At 35.7% G+C, this 26295-nt stretch overlaps 1 protein-coding gene across 1 annotated transcript in view; it reads right to left on the bottom strand.

Moving 5' to 3' along the window:
* INPP4B (inositol polyphosphate-4-phosphatase type II B) overlaps positions 1–26295 on the bottom strand; it is a 797369-nt gene that overhangs the window by 198463 nt on the left and 572611 nt on the right. The window contains 3 exon segments of the mRNA XM_030313011.1: positions 1632–1779; positions 13748–13820; positions 22827–22938. Coding sequence (XP_030168871.1) covers positions 1632–1779; positions 13748–13820; positions 22827–22938 — 333 coding nt within the window.

Genomic DNA, 26295 nt, shown 5'->3' with positions numbered 1-26295 from the left:
AAACTGCCACTTCTGGCAACTCCTCTTCTGTGGTTCTAAGCTGAAATAAACGTGCTATGACCTCTAACTCATGCTTGTTTATGGAGTCCTTCCTTATTCTATAATCCCTGTGAGGAACAGTTATTCTCTATAAAACTTCCATATGAAATGTGATCTTTACATAACACTAGTGGGAATAATTCTTAGTGTTCAATAATCTAGAATACAACAATGCTGAGGATGAGAATTCTTTTATGACTTTGAAGATCCAAACTCTTATAAACTTGTTTATCCTTCCTAGGAATTTGTTGTTTTCATTACATACTCTTAGTACTAGCTATAGATAAGGATGATATTGAATAATTTGGCTTACATTAATTCATTCTTGCCGCTGGCTCTTATAAGTAGTCTGCTTAGTTTCCTGAACATGTTACAGCTTCTCTTGACCCAAGTCAATATCTGTTGTCTGATTTTTGTGGTCTGATTATCTTCACTCTCCTACTCTCAAATATATATCTCCTTGTCCCTCTTTCAATATTTATTTCCCTGAGTCCAGGTTGTTTCCTTACAACCCAATTTCCTATCTGATTTTCTCTAAAATCTTGGCTGTGTGTTTTTTCTTTTACTTATTCCTCACATAGAAATATAGTATCTGTGTGGTCATTCCTATTCTAAAATATACTGTCAATATTGCCAGCTTTGACCTGATTTGTCCATTGATTGCTCACTGTTTTAGATCAAGATGATATCTTTGGGAACTGTAGAATCTACCAAAAGGGTACCTACTATTAAGTAACTTGGTGTATTAATGTGAACATAGGCCAGAAATCCAAATTTTAGACATTTCACACTTAGGTATGTATTTCAGCAATTACAAGTGTTACAAAAGTATCTGCTAATTTTCTGAAATGTAGGCCCTTAACAGTGCTTAGTATAATGTAGTATTCAGCATTTTTAAAGTCACTAGAGGTTTATAAGGCAGAAAAACAAATTGTTTGATCTGTAATGGCTCAGAGATATTCTTATTAACAAACAGTTCCCAGATCTTTCTGTTTTACTATGGCAATAGATTTAATTTTGCTAGATAACAACACCGTCCATTAATATAGCATACTTTATGAATCATCTAAAAGAATTTTTAGACCAACAAATATCTGAAAGCCTTGTTACAGGTGAGTAGTCCAAAGAGCCCAGGAGGCATTTCTTACAGAAACAGTAATCATAAGCAGATGAGGTAAAGACAAAAGGATTATTAGTAAGGTCAAAGTTCAGATTACTGGATACACACCAACTATATAATAGAAATAAATAGAAGCAATAAGTGAGAGTCATATATGTAAGTCATAGTTTAAAAGTTAAAAAAACAAGTGAAGTTAATATTTTATTTAACCTCCATATGCCCCAAATTTTAGTAATTTCATTATAAAATCGGCCTTTTTATATTCGTGTGATAAGAATTCAAAATCTCGTGTGTATTTTACACTTAAAGAACATTTTTAATTGGAATAGTAGCATTTCAAATGATTAACAGCCATACAGGGCTAATGGCTGGGCAGTAAAAGTCTAGATTTTTGTGTTATAATCATACTTTGAGAAAAAATGTTTTGTAGAAAAAATAATGTGAAAGACAATCATAAATTATTTTCTCTTACCTACACAAGTCTTCTTTTATGTGAAGAGAAATCAATTCCTTAGGAATATGAAAAGAAAGTATGCTCTCTGACATCTGCTCCCGGATTCGCATCCACTTATTGTCAGATGTAGGAAATCTATATAATTTACACACTGGGTTCTTTAACACTGGGAGGGAAGAAAAAAAATAAAAGGTTAGTAGTTAAATTATAAATACATGCACATTATATAAAGATCAATTAACATAATTATTAATCATTGTACCACTCTAATTATTTGTTTAATCAAAATTTGGTTTTATCATAATTCATTAGTGCATTTGAATTTCTAAGAATTTTGTTCTTCTGTTTTCTTCAGTAGCTTCTGAGATATAAAGTTGTTATTAAATTAAAAAATAATACATCAAATTCCGATTCATAAATGTGGCTATTGTGGTTCTCTAATTTACCACCTATTAATTTCTTTCTCTTCCAAAGATTTTCTTAAAGCATATGTATTTATAAATATACGTAAAATATATGTACTTACATATAATACACATGAAAAATACATTTCTGAATTTTTTCTGATCATTGTTAGTCAACTTTGCTCACTTATACAGTAGATGACAACTGACATGTTATTTCTGAGGTTTTAAGTGGCCCTACTACTAAAAATGGTTTATTTCTTAAATTCCAGAAAGTTTCCTTGGATTAAGCTCTAGTACAATTCAAATATTACGTATACTTTAGTGCCAATGAGTCAATAAAATACTTTCCTAACATTACATGTTGTGAGAAACAAGAAAAGGAGGCTCTGAAAAAAACTGTATTTGTGGATGGAAAGTAATTAGGGAAGAAATACAAGATTATGCCATCCAGGATTTTAATAGATTTAGAGGAAAAATGGAGGGCCAGAGATTAAGGTAAGACTTGATACTTTTTTCATGAGGCCAGTATATCTACCACACTCCCAAGCCATTTATTTCAGGTCAGAAATTGATTTCCACTGCTGTTTAGCAATGAATGCCTTTGTTTCACTTATACACCAAAGTTTAATGGGCAATATATTATCAAGTCAATCATCAGTCAAATATTTATGGTTATTTGGCTCCAGTTTATTAATAAAACTGATTAAAAACAAAATTTGATATTGAAATGGAGCACAGGTTATGTGGGCCAAGACTACTCAATATATAAGGTAAAATTCCTTTCAAAATTTAGGGCTCCCTAAGACTGTATCTCATTCACTACTTGGGTAAATATATAATAGCTTTTTGAACATTGAAATGAGGATCTATTCATCCATTCCTCTGCAATCATCCATTCTCAGAGGCATAGTCTATACATTATCATTGTCAGAATTGATGATATATCAAAAACCTTGATTTCAAAGATCCCATTCTTCAACAAGTAGATTCAAATCTTCCAGTATACCTACCTACCCACTACTAAGAATTAGCCAAAGTGGTCACTTTTCAAAAACACCAATAGAAGCCAGAATATAGTAGAATATTTCCAATATGTTGAGAGAAAATATTTAAAATCTAGAGTTGTATGCCCAGTTAAAAAAAATTAAAATAAAATCTAGAGTTATATGCCTGAAGAGATTATATTTTTAACATAAACATTATCTATAAGTTTTATCAATTAGATTATGTCACAGATCCATATATCAAATTAATTTTATTTTCTTTCTTATTGAAGTATAATTGACATATAACATTATATTAGTTTCAGGTGTACAATGTAATGATTCAATATTTATATACTGTACTGCAGAATAATCACCACAATAAGTCTAGTTGACATCACCATCATAGCTATAATTTTTTTCTTGTGATGAGAACTTTTAAGGTGTACTCTTTTAATAACTTTAAACTACAGTATTATTAACTATAGTCACCATGTTGTATATTATATCCCTAAGACTTACTTATTTTATAACTGGAAAAGTGTACCTTTTGACTCCTTTCAACCATTTCACCCACAGCCACCCCTACCTCTGGCAACCACCAATCTGTTCTCTGTATCCATTAGCTTGTTTTTTGTTTGTTTGTTTGTTTGTTTGTTTGTTTTTTTACTAGATTACACATATAAAAGAGGTCATATGATATTTGTCTTTCTCAGTCTGACTTATCTCACTTAGTGTAATTCCCTCAAGGTCCATTCATGATGTCACAAATGACAAGATTTCATTCTTTTTTATGGCTGAGTAATATTCCATTATATATAGATATCTATTGATGGATCAATTAATCAATTGATAGATCAATATCACATTTTCTTTATCTATTCATCTGCTAGTGGACACTTAAATTATTTCCATGTCTTGGCTATTATAAACAATGCTGCTATGAACATGTTGGTGCAGATACCTTCTCAAGTTAATGTTTTAATTTCCTTTGGATATATTCCCAGAAGCAAAATTACTGGATAGTATGGTAATTCTATTTTTAATTTTTTTAGGAACCTCAATACTGTTTTCCACAGCACCTACACCCATTTACAATCCTACTAACAGAGAACAAGGGTTCCCTTTTCTCTACACATTCTTTCCAACACTTGTTATTTCTTTTTTTTTTTTTGATAATAGCCATTCTAATAGGTGTGAGGTAATAGTTCTTTATGATTTTGATTTGCATTTCCCTGATGATCAGTAATATTGAATATCTTTTCATGTACCTGTTAGCCATCTTTATGTCTTCTTTGGGAAAGTGTTTATTCATATTCTCTGCCCATTTTTTAATCAGATTTTTTTTTGCTATTGAATTTTATGATTTCTTTATATATTTTGTAGATTGGGCCTCATCAGATATATTTTCTTTCATCTGAAATATAAGTGAGCCTATAAAAGAAACGATGGTATTCCATTTTCTTTTTCTTCTTTTTTCAAGTTTTCATTTAAATTCTAGTTAGTTAAGATATATGGTCAAATTTGTTTCAGGTGTAGAATTTAGTTATTCATCACATATAATTCTCAGTGCTCATCGCAAGTGCCCTCCTTAATATCCATCACCCATTTAGTCCATTCCCACTCACCTCCCTCCATCAGCCCTTTGTTAAGAGTCTCTTTTTTAAAAATTAATTTTTTTAATGTTTATTTATTTTTGAGAGAAAGAGAGATAAAGCATGAGTGGTAGAGGGGCATAGAGAGAAAGAGGGAGCCACAGAATCCGAAACAGGCTCCAGGCTCCGAACTGTCAGCACAGAGTCCGACGCGGGGCTGGAACCCACAAACTGTGAGATCATGACCTGAGCCGAAGTTGGATGCTTAACTGACTGAGCCACCCAGGCGCCCCTGTAGTTAAGAGTCTCTTATAGTTTGCTTCCCTCTCTCTTTTTTTTCCCTTCCCCCTATGTCATTAATTTTTAAAGTGACAATGTTTCAAAGATGTAAGAATTTTACTACAACCTCAATTCCATCTCTAGAGTTTGAGAAGAAAAGGAAGTATGTATTGAATTCAATGTAGTATCAGTAAGGTTAAACCATTTATGGGATCTCATGAATTCTAATATAGCTAACATGATCAGAAATATATATGCCTTCTTTCATAGTAAGACAAAAACTCAATCTCTGAAATGTCCAAAATTTTGCTTAGTAACCTAAGTAAATATTCAATTACTTAGTTTGTGTATACTCAGTTTATGTGCTTCTTTTAAACCTCTGTTTTGTTTTGCTTTTTCAAGATTATACAGAATTTTTGTATTTCCCAAACTCTGGTTAAGAATCCTTCATTTTTCTTGTCTTTTATAAACAGTAAAGAATAGTTATTTTTTGGAGAATTTGAATTAAGATACAAAACATAAAATGCTTCATTTCCTCAGTTATCCCAAAGTAGCCTTTCTACTTTTGATTTTATTGTTTTTATTTTAATGCTCTTCAGTGTGTTTAAGTATCAACCTTCACTGAAATGGCTTAAGCAGAAGTCAAGGGCAGTTTGATTAATGAGTTCTAGAACTCTCCTCTGACCATCTGGTACATATCAAACAAGGACTCTGTGGGAATGCTACTGTTTTTAAAGAAAACACTTGGGACAAATTTAAAACAAAAATTCAGGCAACTTGATCAATCTCAATTATATCTCCCAACTAACTTTCATGTTACAGGTTCTGATCTTTTGAAATTCATAGATCTGCAAACATTAGTACTAAATCAGGATCTCAATGTAGCTATAGTGGGGTCCACCTTACAACCCAGTTTCATTCAGCAGCATTTCTTATTAAAAACCTACTATGTATAAAGCAAGAACATATACTCGGTATCTTAAAATATCATAAAATGGAGTATGACTTAAAAAATGAAAAAAAAAATATGGCCTAACATTTTACTGCTATGCAAATGTATTGCACTGGTTACAAGAAAGACCAGATAGGATGTTCTTAACTCAAAATTCTTACTGTGTTGATAATGGGGGGATTTTGTCATCTTCATATAAAAGAAAGGCATATTGTATTCATGCACCACATACTGAACAATGGATCATAAATTATGAATGCTTGTGTAACCTTGTTTTAATGTTTCTTCCTTATAGAAGACATTCAATTCCAACAATTCTGCATACTCATTCCAGCTGTGTGAATGAGTCCATCACTTTCAGCTCTGGCTTATCATTGATGCCAGGTTTTTCTTTATGTAGGAGATGCATTTCTCACCATACAATAGGCCTGTCAACTCAGAACACTATCTAACATCTATTATAAATTCTTTAAAGAGACCCCTGTGTGTGTGTATGCTCTTCATTTTTTTCACTGCTTTTGCCAAAACAATTGCTAAAAATATCATGTGACTGATTCTGCCAAGAGAAAAGTAGCAGAGATATTTTGGACTACATCATGGTCTTGAGATGACTTAAGAGTAAAGTTCTAAGTTGGTACAGATGTTGTTACATTTCTTTGAAGTCCACTCTCTATGGTGAGCACAGGAACAGAAAGTAGATGGCAGATCCCCCCCTGCCCCCCCACACACACCAAATTGCAGCACAACTCGAATTTCTATATTGTTTTCTCTCAGACACCATAGCAGCGCTTCTTTAACAAGGTATCTTGCTAAGAAATTGTGAAAGCCAAGCTGTCCCAATTCTGCATTATCAAAGTAAAGACGCCAAAGAAATGTTCAACAGAGCCAACACATAGACGACACATTAAAAACAAAACAACATGGCTGTTCAAGAGAACTGGGGCAGAAAGGATAAACCAGAAAGATACCATAGGAATTTGTTTTTTTCCTGTTTCTGTGTTAGGGGTGTCAGTGGATAGACAAGAAACTTTGCAAATTTAGATTTAGGGACAAGGGAGTTATCAAAAAGCCAAACACTTACTTCCTCTGGTTGTCTTTAATATATTTCTCAAGTGGAAGCTCATATGTGATTATCCTCATGAACTTTCTTGCATTCAGGAGGTGGTAGGAGTCACATATTTAAATGGAATCTGACTTTATTGGCTTTAAGCCTTAAAAAAATCATTATTTTAATGTCCTACAGATTCTTGTAGAGAATTCATTCTGTTGCTTTTAACTATGCAGTTGTTTAATAGTTTAATTATTCAGCTGAATGTACATGCATTGCCTGTTCTCCAAATGCTACATTATACTTACTAAAGATAAGTCTGTGTAATCCAATTAGATACTGACATTCCCTCATTTGTACTTGGAAATATCTTAGATTTATATACATCCAAAATGTAGGTTGGCTCTTTTTAAGACTGGATGAGAACTGAAAAACCTAAATAGAAATCACTAAAACACCATCCTGAACATGGTTATTGAAAAGAGACGGTAAGGAGACCCGACAGGAACACAGAAAACACAGCAAAGAGAGATCTGTTTACAAATAATAAAGATGAAATAAGTTGTTAAAAAAATGAACTCCTAAGAATGTTTCATTAATTTTCTCTAGATCTGTTATAAAATCTAACTTATATTATTGTTTGTGTTGTTTTTAAAGGAGAAACAGAAAAAATGGAATAGAAAATAGGATATTTTCTATCTTGAACAAAGTGCTGCTTCTCTAGTCTAGTCAAACCCATAAGCTCTTGGCCCTCCATCTTCAATCTAAGGCCAAGAATAAGAAAAACTATTATAGATGTCAGACTAGGACATAAAGATAATATTTGTGGGCATTTAGTCTCCAGTTGGTGATAAATTGGTAAGTTTAGTGTATACAATTTGGGTTTTAGTTTTTAGGTGATCAGAAAATGATTTGCTTCATTCTCTCTAGTTTGCATGATTTTCTCTGTTCATTCTAGTTCAGTCATAAAGTAAAAGATACAACCAGGAGAGGTAGACGGTGGCTCATATTTCATTCTGGAGGAGGAAGCCTTCCTTGGCCTCCACCTCATCCTTCCCTACAGGTTTCTCTCCTTTGTACTTCGTATCCCCAGCTCTGTCATGGTTTTTACCAGTTGTGCTACAATTGTCTACTTACTGTTCCAGGTCACCCATTAGAGTGTGAACTTTGTGAAGGCTAGGACAGTGCTGTTTTGTTCTTGTCCTCATTTTATCTCCTGCACCTAGCACAGTGCCCAGTAAAAATAAACATTCCACAGAAATAAGCTTAAACCTTTCAACTCATGTTTCCCGTCACTACTTTCCCCAGGAGAACAGTTAGAGCACCAACAACTGTGAAGAGAGAGGGAAAAATGCAAGAGTGAAGAATACAATTGAAAACCTCACTTCAAGGGAGCACAGGCATCAGAATGAAGGATGAAAAAAAAAAACATGATTGAGAGAAAGGTATCCTCACATTTGTCCACAAAATGTTGGCTTTTTAACTCTATCATCTTCTTGCCTTCATTTTTCTTCTAGTTTACCTAGGTGGGGAGTGTAGGAGGTAATGGACTGATACCAGGAAGACAGCTGAAGCATTTAAAGGTGTCTAAGACATGATTTCATTGATTATTAGATCATGAAATTCACTCTTCCATTGAAGCTACTTAACATCCTAAATATATTAGTACACAGTAATGAAAACATATGGTAATTCCCAAAGAGCAAAGTTAATGGACTCTGTCCCATTTGTTAAAACAGCAGAGGGCAAAGAAATCTGGTAAGTATAAAAGATCAAAGGCCAGTATTAGAAGTCAAAATTGCCCCAAATTTTACATATTAGAGAGTTACAAATACAAGGACAAAATCTATTTAAACTAGTGTGGGTAAAATACAACAGAGATATCTTTGTTTATATAAAATGATGTCATCTAAAGTCTGACAAGGTAGTAGATTTCACAGCTCATGAATAAACAGAAAGAAAATAAAGGGGGAAACTGGGGATTTGACTTTCGGTTGGAATTCATCAGGACTCAAAATGAGTATAAAGGGACATATTTTTGACAATCTCTTAAAATAATGTGAGTCATGCATTGCTTTGGATGGGAGTGTTAGTGAGGAGAACATTACCCCAATATTTGGCTCATGTGGTATTGTGAGAGGCAGATAAACTCTATGGTGTCATATGAGGCAGAAAACATTTTTTTAAAGTAATCTCTACACTCAATGTGGGGCTCAAGCTCATGACCCCAAGATTAAGAGTCACATGCTGTATGGACTGGAGGCAGAAAACACTTAAAAATGAGAATTTGGCAGTAATTTTTAAGGAAAGTGATAAATTCTTTGATTTAAAAGCTAAATAATTAAATTTAAACATCTTTCTCATGGAGAGAATAACAATGTCATTTTCTGTTACATGAAGCATAAATTGAGATGATAAGATACACTGGCTATCAGCCATCTGACAAGCATTTATTGAGTTTCTATTGTGTTCTGGCCCTGGAGATACAGAAATAAATAAGCAATGCTCTTTTTTCTTAAATAGCATATAATCTAGCATCTTCTGCAAAGTGGTGGATGGCTTAACCCCAATTTGAGAAAAAGAATAAAAGATACAGTGGCCTATTTTGAGAAAAAGCGTGATTCATCTGTGAAGCAAGAAATGCAAAACACCAATAAATTCTCTGAATAGGAAGGCAACTGCATGGATTTAGGATGGAGAGATGGCCGGTCTCCTCATTTTTGTTTAGATTCCACCTTACACAGTCACGGAAATCATAGCTGTCAGATATCCCCTCTATGAATATGAAGGACAGTATACACGTTAATCTACAGCATGAAAGTGGCCTTTAAAGAATATAAAGGATAATTTCATGACTCAGGAAGTATGGAATTCAACCAAGGAAGATGCTATATCAGATCTAATGCTTGCTGACAGGGGGAAACTTACTCAAAATGTGAAGAAAATAGGAAACCTTGTGACAGGGCCCATTAGTTCCTCAGATTTGGCATAGTAACAGAAGGGTCTATGGGCTGACGTGCATTATACTTTTACAAGGAGAGCTGGAAGAACTGGGAATATAGAGAGAATTATCTTTCTGACAGAATTTTAAAAAGGTATTATTTTTGGTCAGGCTTATTAAATATAAATGGCTTCTGAGAAAGACAACTGTGACAATGACAAAAAATTAGTATGTGACTCCATATGAAACTGATTAAAACAAATGCATTTATGAAATAAATAGCTGAATTATGCTATATTGACTTCACATGTGTGAGAGCCAAAAAAGGAAGTCAAAGACTGTCCTGGTTAATGTGATCATTTGAAAAGCACTGATGTGGGGCGCCTGGGTGGCTCAGTCGGTTAAGCGGCCGACTTCGGCTCAGGTCATGATCTCACGGTCTGTAAGTTCGAGCCCCGCGTTGGGCTCTGTGCTGACAGCTCAGAGCCTGGAGCCTGTTTCAGATTCTGTGTCTCCCTCTCTCTGACCCTCCCCTGTTCATGCTCTGGCTCTTCCTGTCTCAAAAATAAATAAAACGTTAAAAAAAAAAAAAGAAAAAAGAAAAGCACTGATGTGCGAAGAGGCTGACCCATGTATTTGGGTCTCGGTGCTGGTGGGCAAATCTAGGCTTTGATACCAGTCCTTCTGACAGCCTGTCCAGTGCTCTTATATTAATACCACAAGAGCTATTTGGTATTGTTCGGCTGCAGAGAAGTCCCTCAGTTGATGTGACTTAGCAGGACACGTGAGAGACCCAACTGCACTTCTCTGTTCCCCACCCTACCCCCACCAACAACAAGCAGTTTTAAGCTTTCTTACTACCATTTTGCTTCAATGAATAAGCAAATAACCAAATGAATAAGCAAATAACTGTTTTAACAAATTTATGTTATGACCTACATAATTAGAGAGTCAAACTAAATAAGAACTTCACATTTCTAATACTTACTGTGCTGAAAGGACTGTTTTCCCATAAAGCTAAGGTACTTACAGAACTTTCTTAAGGAATTGTAAATTCTGCCCCCACCCCCTCCTTTCTCTCCTTCTGCCCTCCATTCCCCAGACTCCCAACATACACATTCACCTTGCAAGGCAAGCAAGGCATGAAAAAGGTGAGAACTCAGGGGTAAGAGCTTTTTTTCTTGTTAGTCTTACAATAGATGAGTGAATTTCCTGAATTATAAATTAAACCTCTAGAGATATAAATAGAATAGTGAAGAGCTGCTATGAGATATGACATTCTCTTCCATTCACTCAATAAGTACTTCATAACTCACTTGAGGCTGGCAAGTTCCACATAATACATTAATACAAAGACTTGAAAAAAATGTCAGTAGCTCTCTTTGCCTACAGATTAAAAAAAATACCACATGGGAATATAATAGATTAATTCCAAAGTTGCTGAGTTTACATAGAAAAATAAATAGAACAATAGACAAAGGTACACACAAGCCAAAGTCATACATATTCTATACCTGTATGATGAACTTTTGTATTTTAAGCAGAAACATTTCACGTAGAGAACCTAGTTGCATTTAAATACTTTTTAAAAACCTAGCTTTTGTAACATTTGATTCCCATTTAGTTTTATCTTTCCCTAATGTAAGAAGGCTCAAAGAAAATATTTGTGGTAAATATCCTAGGTTCTGAGTGTTCCTCTGGATCGCATGGACTAAGGACATTGAGAAATATCATTAGAGGAGCACCTGGGTGGCTCAGTCGGTTAAGCGTCCAACTCTTGACTTTGGCTCAGGTCATGATCTCATGGTCTGTGAGTTTAAGCCCTGCATCAGGCTCTGTGCTGACAGCATGGAGCCTGCTTGGGATTCTCGCTCTCCCTTTCTCTCTGCCCCTCCTCTGCTCAACCTCTTTCTCTCTCTCTCAAAATAAATAAACATTAAAAAAAAAGAAAAGAAATATCATCAGAACTAAGTGGAGTATCACCACCCAAACTGTCACCTCCATAAAAGGAGAAAGGCAGTAATCAATCATCTTTCACTCCACTAAGTATATTTAAATTATGGAAAGCAGCTGCCTCCATCAGTTCCATGTCAGTTGCCTTTGTCGTATAACAATTGATGCATTAGGAATAGTATCCTAGTAATCTGGAATAGTTAGTATGCCTTTAAGACTCATGCCTTACAGATTTTATGGCACAGGTATATGGAGGTATGGGTTTATTTTTCACTGTGTTTCTTCTGTCTCTTCTTCCTTAGGTAATATATTTTCTTACTTAGAAAGCCATTTTTCTCTTTCTCCTTGAAATGCATATTAAGCCAATCAGTATTTTAAAATGGCATTTCTTTCTCTGTGCATAAAAAACTACAAGGTTCACATGAGTGAATTACTAAAAAGTTATAATTATAATGTAGATGATTGTGGTGATAACCTGATTCATCCAAACTGTATTTAATATGCACTTAATATGTACTTAATATGTCCCACACTCAATTTTATTTCTCAAAATTGACATTTCCTAAATTAAATAGATTGTGTGGATACATTAAAATAAAGGATTAAAAGTTTGGTCAATTTTCAGGTAGAAAATAAATGTGAGGAGGACGCTTTGAGGATATATTAGATACTTTAAGCAGCCTGAAAACTTATGAAGTGCTTTTAACATACATGGCTGATCTAGCTGTCTGGGTAGACTCTTCACTGCTCATTGCACATCCCTCTCAATATTACATCCTAAATGAAATGAACAACAATATCGTTTGCTCACAGGCTAAGAAGTTGCTCCTCTTCTTTGGTATAATCAATCCCTCATTCCATGCAAGTATAATTACTGATTTTTTGTTATTGTTCCATTTTATTTTGAGTTCTCTGTAAGTATAAACTGAGTCAAAAGGGTTGCCTTCCCTTTCTCCATTCCCTATTAGTAGAGGCTTCTGCCAGCGAAAGGTTGCTAATAGTTTAGCAGTTATATATTAGTAAGCTTTGAAATTCGGTATCATTCACTAAGCTGATTATTATGCTATCTAAGTCATTGGTTAAATGTACGACATGACAGGGCTAGAAAAATATTAAGGCTTATTCTATTGTTACACCAACTTGTCAATTAATGGCTTTTTGGTAATAGCATGGCCTACTAATTAAGAGCAAAGGCCTTGGGATCAAAACTGGATTTAAATTCTGGACCTGTCATTTGCCAGGTAGGTGACCTTGACCGATTTCCTCATCTGTAAAATGAGGATTATGACAGTGCCATTTTCATAGCACAGGTCAGAAGGCAAGACATATGAGGCATTTAGCCTGCTGCTTGTCACTATAATAGTCATTGTTTACTATTATTAATGGTAACATAATTTACATTAACATAAAAATATTAGTTCCATAATTTACTATATATATTATCACAATTTTAACTGGTCCTATAAGTCTCAGTTTTATTCACAAGGTTATCATTTAACACATAGTTTAGTGTCTTGTTGAAATTCAAATATATTACTGTAAGTAACACATTAAATACATATATACCCCAGGAATGTACAAATGTGTATATGAATTTTTCCTACTTAACCCATATATGTACTGTTTTAACAACTTTGTTTTGAACTCTATAATTAGAAAGTCAAACTAAATAAGAGCTTCATATTTCTAATGCTTATTGTCTTCTAATGTGTCTTGTTTCAGATAATACCAAATCCAAAGCTAAAAGGAATTTCCTTTGCCATACAGCCACAGTGTTTTTATATCTTTCTTATGGAATTGTCAAGTCTAGCCTCCCTCCACAGATGATGGTTACTTCTCATGATTACCAATTTATTTACTAAGTGTTCACAAATGATTCTGTGAGAATGCTGCCCACGTTCAGTATTGAGTTCATGGGAAATTAAAATTTACGTTTATATGAAACTAATATCAGTTTCCAAAACTGAGGTACATACCTGCATTCAAAAAAGGTAAGTTATCTTTTCCGTTCACACTTTCTGGGGCTGTACATTCACACACCAGTGCACACTAGGAAAGAATAAAAGAAAAAAACACATATTTGAAAATAACGAAATCAAGAAATGAAATGCTTCCATTTTGTTTGCAAAACATGAGGCTATGCACATGGTTTCAAAAACTTTTGAACGAGACACTTTTGTAAAACTATTTTCAGCTTTATCTTTACTATGAGGCCTGTTTAACTTGTGCCTATTTACATGTATATATAATATGATTGAATCACATAATTATAGGCTACATCTTGGTTCTATTGGAAACTACTTAGGAAAGAAAGTAAAAAGTGGAAAAGGATCGTCCCCAACATGCCAGAAATCTGCTTTGAGTACAGCAAATCACATTTGACAACCAGAATGGTTTCATATTTCTGTCACCTGGGATAGTTTTGGATCAATAAAAAGCAAATTATTTTCTAGATTTGAAAGGACAGCTTTAAATAAGGACAGCTTTAAATAAAAGATAAAATATGATGAAGCATCAAGTGACATAAGGCGAAAGGAGATTTTCATCTCTGGCAAAACAATGTAAACACTTGTTCATAAAGTAGGAGGAAAAATCATAAATAAATTGATCTCTGATTTATATGTTGCTGATTTATAAACAAGTAATTTGTAAATAAGCTGATCCAGAGATCATGGGTCTATTAATCTATGATTAGTAGGTTAAGCTCCTGAGCTTTTACAGAACCAACACTGCTCTGGACAGAGAAGAAACACAGAAGAGCATGTTGCCATGAGTGAAGCATGCATGGGCAACGATATCCCAGACAATGTAGCATTAAGTGAGGGGACCCCCCTTCAGCTTTCTATGAAACTGGAATTAACAGAGGAAGCAACTCTTCTGGCCCCATGATGTTGATAAGAGACCTATCATCACACAGACTGACACCAGCATCGCTGGCATCTGTTTCTTCAAATGAGTTCCCTTCTATCGCTAGCCAAAAAAAAACGGGGGTGGTAGTTTGAGGAAAGAGGAAAGTGAATTTTTAGAGCAAATATATCACACAGAAACAAATAAATGCAAACAAAAACAAAGGAAAACTCAGAAACCAGAAACTTCTTTGGTGAGTTCTGAGGGAAGCAGGCTTTGCTCAAGAGACTCCAAGGGCTCAAGAGAACCTAGGAGGGTGTATCAAGATTGCTTGGGCTATTTCCTGTCTGTTTCCCTCCACCATTCCTTCTCCAGGCACTGGTCCTCTTGGAGAATCATGGCCACTGAGGTCACTGCTAATGATGGAACGTATATGTCTGTCAAACATTTCTAGAAGAAAGACAAATAACTTAAAAGATTTATTTAAACGTTGTGTCTATATTTGTATAATCCACTACTTATTCCCCCATCATAACATTCATCACATACTCAGGAAATGTCTTGATGGGGAAAAATGTGATCTCATAATTTCTTTGGTGCTTCTATTGAGGGCTAGTTTACTGAAAGAATGAATAACTGCAAACAGCTCTTAAAATTTGATGTTCTCTAAATCATTTTCCTGACCAAACCAGAACTCAAAGGTGATCCTTTCTTTTAATCCATAGCTATTTAGGAAATGCACTTCCCAAATCACTAGAGCAATGTGCAGTGATGCTTGAACATACTTAAAATTCTTTATTTCTCTTCTAATATTTCTTCTACTCTTTGCAGCCTATATAGGGCTGTTAAAATAATCTTTCATAAACATTATATTCATCATACCAGTGCTCTGCTTGAAAATGTATAATGGTTATTTACTATCCAATCAAATCCAATATCTCATACTCGTATTCAAATTCTTTCATGATTTGTCCATGATATCCTTCCACATAATAACTAGGTAAATAGCTATTAGCCATCCTCCTTTCCAAAAAAGGATTATCATCTACAATATAATTTATAGGAATGGTTTGGATTAAACTCTTTTAGTAAAGAAGTCCATAATTCATAGGGATCAGGCTATTATCTTGAGAAGCTGCTTCTCTGCATGGAGAGAGCTGTGCCTCTTCATAATCAAAACCAACTTTCTGTTTCCTAACAGAAGGCCAATATTATTTTACCAAATGGATACAGACATATAACTTTCATACATCTGCATCTTCCATCTACACTGGAAGGCAGGTACTTAGGATAATTTTAACCTAATAACATTCTTATTTTGCAACTTTTATTGTATTTTAAAGCGTTACTATTCAGAATGCTCTCAAAATTTAAATCCTGGGAACATAACAGGAAATATCCAATAAGTATTTACTAAATTGATAAATATTTGACTCAGTAATTATTTTCTTCAATTGTTTCCTGAGTGTACTATCTGTGCCATTATTTAAGTTGTGAGTTTTTGAAACCAAGAACCACATTTCTTATTTCCCCAGGCCATTTTATTTAGTATTTTACAGCTGACCCTAGAATCATTTTTCCACTGTGCTAGGTATTACAGAGAATGCAAAGATTAAAATGATGTGGACTCTGTGCTTAAGGAGGCTCCAGCTATGTATACTGTTTATTGCTATCATTATGATGGATATTTGCAGTGTTATGCACTTACACGGTAGGTGCTCTCAATGTAATGACTTCATATTTGTGATTCTGAGCAGGAATAACAAACACCACATGCCTTTTGTACCACCATAGCACCATAAGCCTAGTGATTTTGATGAGTGCTTTTAAAAATGTCATCTACTGGTAAGTATAGCCAAGAAGAAGAAACATAAGATATATAAAATTCTTGGAGCTTAATGATTTTGAATATCAACTAACAAACCAATTTGACATGCATTGGGCTAGAAAGTTAACCAAACTGTAAGGACAATGATCATGAAAGACGCAAAGACCAGACTCTTGGCTAAGCACTTTCACATTTGTTAGTTTGTTTATTCCTTAAATCATGGTTGTCTAAGTTTGGTCTGGAATCTCCTGGAGTGCCTGATAACTTTGTCTTTGCATCCTCTGCAGCATCTAGCACAGGGGGAAGACAAAGTCATTTTCATTATAACACTAAAACACTATTTGTCTACCTCTCTCTTTCTCTTATAAGCATATAGTGGAATTTTCTAGAGGCCCTATTACATAATCATTTGACAGCTAATGGTATGTGGGCTTGTGGACTCTTCTGTTTTAAACATTTCTTGTTTGAATTTCTAATATGATAAATGTAGATATAAGTCAGCAAAATCTCTAATACAGTAACTATCAACAGATAAAATCCACATAAATTCAAATTTTAAGAGTGTATAATACCATTCAGATACTATAATTACTTGCAAACAATAATTCTAGATTGGATATCTCACAAGAATTCTAGACTCAAACCTCCAACTGCCTTCATATATTTACACTTGGATGTCTAAGAGGAATTTCAAAGTTAACATCTCAAAATCTCTGGTGCTCCTGCACCTGCTCCTCTCACTTTTCCTTATCACTAAAAATGGTAATTCTGTTCTTTTGACTTTCCTTTGTACCTACAGTCTGGCCACAGACTTTCACTTTCTCTATCAATACCACCCTGATTCAACCCATCTTCATTTGTACCTTGAATCTTTGCAACGAACAGGCCCCATTCTTCTGCCCTTCCTTCTTTTCAGGCCATACTCAACACAAACAATCATAACATTTTGTACATATATTCAAAAATCCTCAACTGTATTTGTGTCTAGTTCAGAGTCTAATGGCCTATAAGGGAGCATACAGTCTGCCTCCCCTGCCTGTGGACCTCATCCTCAACTCCTATCACTCTCCTCTTCAACCCCCAATTCCAGTCACACTGGCCTCCTCACTGGTCTTTTAATAACACAGACACACTGCCACCTCAGGGCTTTTGCTCTTGCTGTTCACTCTAACTAGAATTCTTGTTCCTCTCAGATATCCACATCTTGTTCCCTCATTTCCTGCATGTTTCAGATCAGATATCATATTAACAGTGAGTTTATCCATGATCATCCAAAATAAAATGGCCACAGCCAACATTCCCTAGTCCTTGTACCCTTATTTTTTTATAGCGAATAGTACCATCTGATCAACACTGTATGACTTGTTTATTTTGTGATTGTTCACTTCCCTGGAAGGCAGCATCTGTGTCTATTTGTCTCATTGCTGAATATCCAGAACCTAGTAGAATGCCTAGGACATAGAAGGCAGTATTTTTTGATAAATGAACGGTGACTATTATATGTCTGCAAATATCTTATAAGGTAAGTTAAGTCAGTTATATTATTCTCAATTGTATATTTGGGAAAAATAAAGGGATGGAGCTTTTTGAGATGGTCCTTAGCTATCCAAGGAGTCTACACTTTCCCTGACCGTGGCTAATGAATATCTTGTTAAAACACCACTTCAAAATATGGGGGGGGAATAGCCTGAGGAGAGCAGCAAGTCACCAAAATATGAGTCAGACAAGGCTCGTAGTAAAAAGAAGATGTATTATTACTCCACTTGTATCATCTCTGTCACTGTCATAAATAAGTAAGGCTTTTCTCTCCTTTCATAGAAATCACCACTACTTTGATCATTTGTAGTATGCCACATTCCAATATAATACAGATGTTACACAAAAGGGGGAGACAAGGCAGGAGGTGATCTCAGCCCCAGCAAAGCCCCACTGGAGGATGCCTGTTAACAATCCTGTCCTGACAAGAAGCCAAGGCCCCTGGGAGGGTGGGCAGGGCAAAGAGGAGGGCTATGGAAGTCTCACTTGATCCTATTGGCTGTTACTTACATGGGGTTTTCTCATCTATTACCTGATTTGATGCTTTTGGTTCCTCATTCTCCTTTCCCTAGTAGCATATTTTTTCCTTGACTATTTAATTCAAAGATTGTTCTTGAAAAGTTTCTTCCTCTTTCCTTCATAATTCTACACTCTTTACTGCATTCTCACTCCAGTCTTTATTTATGGACTGATCAGTTTGTACACAGCATTCTATATAGACAAATATTATCACTTCTAGGGAGACAATTTTGGATTTTATTTCTTCAAGGTAAAAATGACTTCATTTACTTATTCACTCACTTTCCCTGTGCCAGGCTCTGTTCTAGGTACTAGGGTAAAGGAAAGAACACAATAGACAAAAGCCTTTCTCTCATGAAGTTTAATTCTAGTCAGCGAAATAGACAATAGATGAGACAAATAAAATATATATGACACTGGACAGTGGTAAGTACAAGGGACAAAAAATAATGCAGACAAAGGAGATAGAAAGCTTCAGGTAGGCATGGAAATTTTGGATATAGGGCAGAGAAGGCAGAATGAGAAGGTGACATTTTGAAAAAAAAAAAAAAAACAGAAGGAAATGAGGGAATGAAGTATATAGTTACCTGGGGAAAAAAAAAAAACTACAAAGGTAGACTGAAAACCAAGGTGAAGGACCTGAGTTGGAAAGGTCCTTCATTACCTGGAACATGTAATGAACAGCCAAGAAGCTAATGAGGCTGGATCAAAGTAAGCAAGGAAGAGAAGTAGAGGATGAGGTGAACCATCACACTGAGAGGGCCAACACACTGAAAGGATTTAGGTTTACACTTTCAGGGAGTTGAGAAGCCATTGGAGGAATGACATGTTTTGTGCTACATTTTAATAAGTGTTCTGCTAAGAATAGACTATGATGATGGGGGTGTCGTGGAGGAGGAAGAAGGGACATTTAAGAGACTACTGTAAAAATGTCTGTAACAGACAATGTTGTAAGAGTGAAGGACTCACAAGTCACTAGTTTCTGGATTTATTTAAAAGTCAAAGTCAAAGCGACTGGGTGGTTCAGTCGGTTAAGTGTCCGACTCTTGGTTTCAGTTCAGGTCATGATCTCATGGTTCGTGAATTCAAGCCCCATGTCAGGCTCTGTGCTGACAGTGTGGAGCATGCTTGGGATTCTCTCTCTCCCTTTCTCTCGGCCTCTACTCTGCTCATGCTCTCTCTCTTTCCCTCTCTCTCAAAAATAAATAAACCTTAAAAAAGGTAATAAACTTATAAATGTAAAAAATAACTTAAAAAAAAAGTCAGAGTCAACAGAATTTACTAACAGGATTTGAGTATGAGAGGAAGAAATGAGTCAAAGATGACTCCAAAAATTAAAAAAAATAATTTGAATACCTAATGCAATATTCCACTTGCTATATGAGCTTTGTAAAATGTTGTTACTACTTCTTCTGTGAAATTTTCCTTCTTTGGCTATGATATTTTAACACTTTGCCTTCTATTACTATGCATGTACATAAAAAATAACAGTTTGAAACAGTGTGATATGGTGAATGCCCTTCTGAATGATCTTTGCTTAATGAGAACTGTAAAGTAATAATATGATTTGAGGCAACAAGTAAGTTAATGGCAGAAGACAGAGTCTGGATTTTCATTTATACTGTATTTCATGCTCTGGAGGTTATATGAGATTAAAGATTCAAATGTAGTTTTATGTCAGGGATATTGTTATGAACTGGATTGTTCCCCAAAATTCATTATGTTGAAGCCCAACACCCAATGGGACTGTATTTGGAGACGGCCTTTATAGAGGTAATTACAGTTAGGTAAGATGATAAGGGTGGGGGCTCTAATCCTATAGGGCTGGTGTCCTTATAAGATGAGACACCAGAGCTCGCTGCCTCTGTGTACATGTGCCAAGGAAAGGCCATGTGAGGACACAGCAAGAAGTCTGTAAGCCTGGAAGAGAGCTCTCACCAAGAACTAAGTCATCTGGCACATTGACCTGGGACTTCCTAGCCTCCAGAGCTGTGATAAAATAAATTTTTGTTGTTTAAGCTGTTCAGTGTGTAGTATTTTATTATGGAAGCCCATGCTGATAAAACAGGTGTTAATCTATTATCTATTTCAATATACATGAGAGATAGCCTGTGTCACTCACCCACAAAATTCTGGTCCTGCTAGTTTTACTTCATTCTCCACCATTCACACAAAGTAAGGAGGGGGATGTTGTTTTAGAGATAACGTCTATTTCGGTTACTTTGTCTTTTCACATGTTTTAGTCATTCAGGACTTAAGTCACCATTCGTGGACTGTGTTAATACACTTCATACAGATTTGGATTTAGCATATCTGCAAAAAGAGTCCCTGCATTTGCATTTCTAACAAACATCCCAGAAAATTCTGATCATGCTTTGTAAGCCACTGAGATAAAGTTATTTCCACGTAATTCTTCTAAATGTCATACCTAGTGGACATTACTACATGTTTTTCACTGAACCATGAGTATTCTGAAGGATTGCCAACAACATTTATAGTAACTTTATTAAAAATGCATGAAAGGTCAATGTTTACTAAGAACCCAGACAGGACAGAACTAATGCCAACAATGATTAGCACATTTATCATTTTAGTCAATTTACGACTTGTACATGGTGCGTGCTGACACTGCCACCTCCTATTTCCAGAACAGTGCAGTTAAGTCTTTTCAAGTTCACATTACTAAGTCAGAAACATTATGTGGGGCTTTGGGGAGGTGTATTCCTGGGTACCTAGTTCTCTGTTTATGAGAAGAGTATGATTCAATTTGTCCTACCTCATAATAGCAACCCAGGAAAGGAGTCAGGGGGTGGGCAAGCTTTGAGAAAACTAGAGAGGTAGCTAATAATCTATTAATCTATTAATCTATTAATCTAATAATCTAATAATAATCTATTATTAGCTTGGAGCAGGCAAAGTAGTACTCCTTTGAAACAGGAAGTGTTTCTGCTACTGGTCTCCTGGCATACTGCCACAGGACAAGGCACAATTATCTGCCTTTTTCTGTTCTTAGTCTCTCACTTGGCCTCCAAATATTTCCTCCTTAATCTTGATACAAGCGTTCATGTGGTGGTGACTAACACAAGTTTTATATAGAACTCTAAAGGAAACAAGGATTGAATGAAGGGACCCCATAATTGGGGTCCCAGGTGCACACATCCTAAGAGCCACAACTGGGGTTCTGAACACACAGATCTTAAGCGAATCTGCTGCAAAACTCACAACAACCCTCACATTGTCAGGCAAATGGATTCAAACTTTGAGCCTCCTTGGAATATTTTCATGATTTTTGATATGTTGTGAGGGAGAGTAGGGGAACAGAGAAGCACAAGGCTTGCTGCAGCAGGTAAGACCCAAGCTCATTCTAGGGCAAGAATAATATTCTTTTGAGGGGCAGTCTTGGGTTTCTTTTATAAAATTAATAATTTGTTATATTAGATAAACACCATTTCCCATGTAGATGTTTCCTCAGCATCCAAAATCAAATATGCCCCTAGATAAGGGACACTAAGCCAGAAAGTAAGTCACTATAGGTCTTATCATTAGAGAATGCTTATTTATGAAAAGGTAGGAATTATAGTGTATATACAAAGTCTTTCCTGAAAAAATGCAGTTTGTAAGTCTATCCACTGTGTCTCAATAAAATAGGCAATTGCATTCCTAAGACAGGAATTTAAGTTAATTCTTATATTAAATTTCTCTTTCTTAGATGAAAGAAAGTAAAAATCCTGGACACCTATTGATATGCACTGGGGACCTTTATCCTCAGCTTCAAGGAAGCTGCTTTACCTCTAGCTGCCATTGCCCCTCCTCCAAAGCTGCCCCTTCCATTTTATGCTATTTCTACTTCTCTCTCTGCAATTTCATCAGGCACAACATTATCAAATCTGCTCTCCTTCACATAAAGATGAAATCTAAATTCAACTTGCGTCTCTTTCTAAAGAGGGTTTTGAGAGTAGAAAAGTGGTTACTTTTGGCGATAGCCCTCCCAGAATCTTCTGTGCATTTTGCTTAGGGTTAATTAGGGCAGAATGCAACAGTGATCAATATTTTTGTTCCAATTGAGAGGAGGCAGTGTCAACACAGGAGCCAGGGCGAAGAAGAAGGTGTTTCTGAACGGCGCATGGCTTTGCATAGTTCCATGCAAACAGACACTTTGGTTCAGTGGATGAAACATACTTCTGGCACTCCCATTCCAGAGTTGACTTCTCATTTTGTGTTTAAATAATGAGATTTCAACTGCACAGACGTGTTGATAATTCAGGCATCTGGCAAAACTGATCATTTCTAATTTAATTTGTGCATTATGCTGACTGAGACCCTACCTTTTGTCCCTGCACATCTGTCGTGATGTGGTCGGCTTCCCCATCCTCAATCTCCCCCATCTTCACGACACTGACTTCTATGGTGCCAACAACTTTGCCACCATCTGAAGTTCTGCAACCAAAAATAAATGAAATGGAAAGGTAAGAATCTTCTCTCTCCTTAAAATATGCCCAAACATGTTTGTTTCTGAAAACCACAAATAGTGCTATTTACCTTCATTGGTCTTAATTAAACAAATCTGCATAAAAAACATCAAAACAAGTTAATAGTGTTGGTATTATTTTTAACTAAAAAAAAAAGTTAACCACAAACTTAAGAGGTAAGTATATGGAGTGTCAAAAGCTACCTCATGAAGGGGACACCTCCTCCTGGATCTTAGGAGTAGACACAAATATCATGGATTGGTGTCCTGTTTGGCAACACCACATCCCCCACAACAGCAGAAACCATGGCTCCTCTGTGCCAACTGCATGGAATGTTGTGCAAATCTGTTATAGAGATTACAGCTGAATAAAATAGAAGAGAGTATAAACATCTTTATATTCCTCTCTGATTGGACCACTGGCCACAAAATCTGATTCTGTGCCTCCTCCCTAACATAATTTTTTTTTTTCTAAATTATTTTTTTTTTTCAACGTTTATTTATTTTTGGGACAGAGAGAGACAGAGCATGAACGGGGGAGGGGCAAAGAGAGAGGGAGACACAGAATCGGAAGCAGGCTCCAGGCTCTGGGCCATCATCAGCCCAGAGCCCGACGCGGGGCTCGAACTCACGGACCGCAAGATCGTGACCTGGCTGAAGTCGGACGCTTAACCGACTGCGCCACCCAGGCGCCCCAATTTTTCTTTTTTTTTAAATTATTTTTAATGTTTATTTTTTAGAGAGAAACAGAGACAGACACAATGTGAGTGAGGAAGGGGCAGAGAGAGAGGGAGACACAGAATCCCAAGCAGGGCTCCAGGCTCTGAGCTGTCAGCACAGAGCCAGACGTGGGGCTAGAACCCACGGACTGTGAGATCATGACCTGAGCCGAAGTCGGACACTTAACCGACTGAGCCACCCAGGAGCCCTTCATTTTTCTAAGAGATGAGGTAAAGGAGATTCTCTTCCAGTAAACAGAAGAAATTTAAGGTACATGCAGAACAGAAATTAACGTTAGAGATAATTTAGTGCAACCTATAACTTAATCAAATAAAGAATCAGAGATTCAGAAAGATGAAAAGTCTTATCTAAGGTAACAAAATGGCGGGGTGCATGGGTGGCTCAGTCAGTTAAGTGCCAGACTTCAGCTGAGGTCATGATCTCACAGTTTGTGGGTTTGAGCCCCGTGTCCGCCTCTGTGCTGACAGCTCAGAGCCTGGAGACTGATTGGGATTCTGTGTCTCCCTCTCTCTCTGCCCTTCTCCAGCTCATACTCTGTCTCTTTCTCTCTCAAAAATAAATAAACATTAAGGTAACAAAATGGAAAACGAGAAATCCAGGTTTCTAGCTCCTTCAAGTCTGTTGGTCACTGAAAAACTTCTCTATTTAATGATGATGATAATTTTATTAAAGATTTTTGCCATCATTAATGTCTTCAATGAATTTTCTGATTAACAATAATGAAAGATAAAAATAAAATTAATAACCACCATCCTTTAAGGTTCTCTAATTTCTTTTCCTGGACAAGAAAATACATAGAATAAATAGTGCCACCATACCATTGGAACAGTGTGACACATAATGATATTTTCCCCTTGAATCTTATTTTGAAAATAGGTAGCAAGCCACCTCCTAGGCATGCCATTTTGCTATAACTTCTTTCTAGGTCTAACTGACTAACAGAAATGCAATGCTTCATATTCTTCCATCATGTTTTTTTCTGAAATTTGTTTTTATCTTTAACTAGGATACAAATAGTGTATTTCTTTCAACCAATTCCTTCCAAGTGTCATGATATTATACTAAAGAAGTCAGAAAAGGGGATTAGGAACATTTTTACAAAGTAGTTTAGCAAAATGCTAATTAAAATAATGAATGTGTTAGGTGAAAATGAAACCCAATTATGTTACTAGATCATGGTAGGTATTTCTCAAAAAACAAAAATAATAAAGTATACCCTTTTTAAGTATGTTTCTAAGAAAATTGAAAGAGTAAAATTCTGGTGACAAATGCATACCCAATGTCATAATGTAATAAAATAAAAATGTGTACATAAAGAAAAGTGTTTTACTTGTTAAGTGGTGTATTAAGATTTCTTAGTAACATATGAAATAAAATGCTTTTTGGTGACTTTAAAATCAGTGGAAATCATATTGACTCAATTATTTGAAATTTTAATACAGAAACTTTAAACATTTGCATAAAGAAGATACGTATATGGATGGCATTATAATCTATGATTTGTGAAAAACTGCATCAGCTCCAATTCTGGGATAGTTTTAAAAAATTCATTATACCATTTTCCCACTTGAAAATGACATACTAACTTGTCATAAATCATGATGTGACTTAACTCTGCACAGTTATTCAGTACTGATAGTTATTAATTAAAGAGTTTAATAAGAGCTTTCATTGGCACTACTCAGCTTTTTCTAGAGGTTTGCAGGTTCTTTTTCCCCCAAGTGGATCATCAATAACAATTACAGACATCTTTTTCTTCACATAGGAGTTGTTTAGAAATGTTTTGCTTGAGTAAATTGAGCTAGCTGAATTTCTAGGAATGCAAAGCCTATGTGTTACTGTCTACATTTTTTCAATGCACTAAACCAAATAATGCCATAATTATTTGAAGCCGAGGGTACATTTTTCACACCCCCACCCCTCACCGCAGGACTGAGTAATAAAACAATACATGCCATAGTTGTTAAAAGCGTTAAAGCAGGAGTTTTGAGCTACCTGCTAGCTGCATGACCTGGGCAAAGAACTTAACCTCATGACACTTTGTAAAATGGAGACTGAGAATTTTCTTGTAAGGATTAAATTGTGGCATGATTTATGTCAAGTGCTCAGCACAATGCCTTCTATGAGATGAATGCTCTTTCCTGCCAGCCCTCCTCTTTGTCCTAGTAGTAGAGCAGTGGCAGGAATAGTCGTAGTAGTAACTGTAGTGGTAGTACCAGCAGCGGTGGTAAGAGTAGCCACAGCAGCAGCAGGAATAGACTGTGATGTCGTTAATGTATCAGATTTAATTCGATCCTCTTCAGGAATGTTACTGAAATAGGCAGCTAAGACTATAGTAAGAGGTTACAGGATCCCATGGCACATGCATTTCAACAGTGATTGAGTGCTCACCAGAGATGCAAAGAATTAGAATTAACAGCTGATATTATGAAGCTTACACTCTTAGTAGCTCAAAGAACACAGGTTTATAACTAATTACAATGCGGCTGAACCTTCCAAAGTGCAAAAGTGAATGAATAAGCGATGTACTATGAGAGTAAGCTTCTGAACTATAGCTCTCTCTATTCCCTTTAAAACAATTATCT

Source organism: Lynx canadensis, chromosome B1 (genome assembly GCF_007474595.2).
Source record: "Lynx canadensis isolate LIC74 chromosome B1, mLynCan4.pri.v2, whole genome shotgun sequence".
Classification (NCBI taxonomy): domain Eukaryota; kingdom Metazoa; phylum Chordata; class Mammalia; order Carnivora; family Felidae; genus Lynx; species Lynx canadensis.
This window is presented reverse-complemented; position numbering and strand designations above follow the sequence as displayed.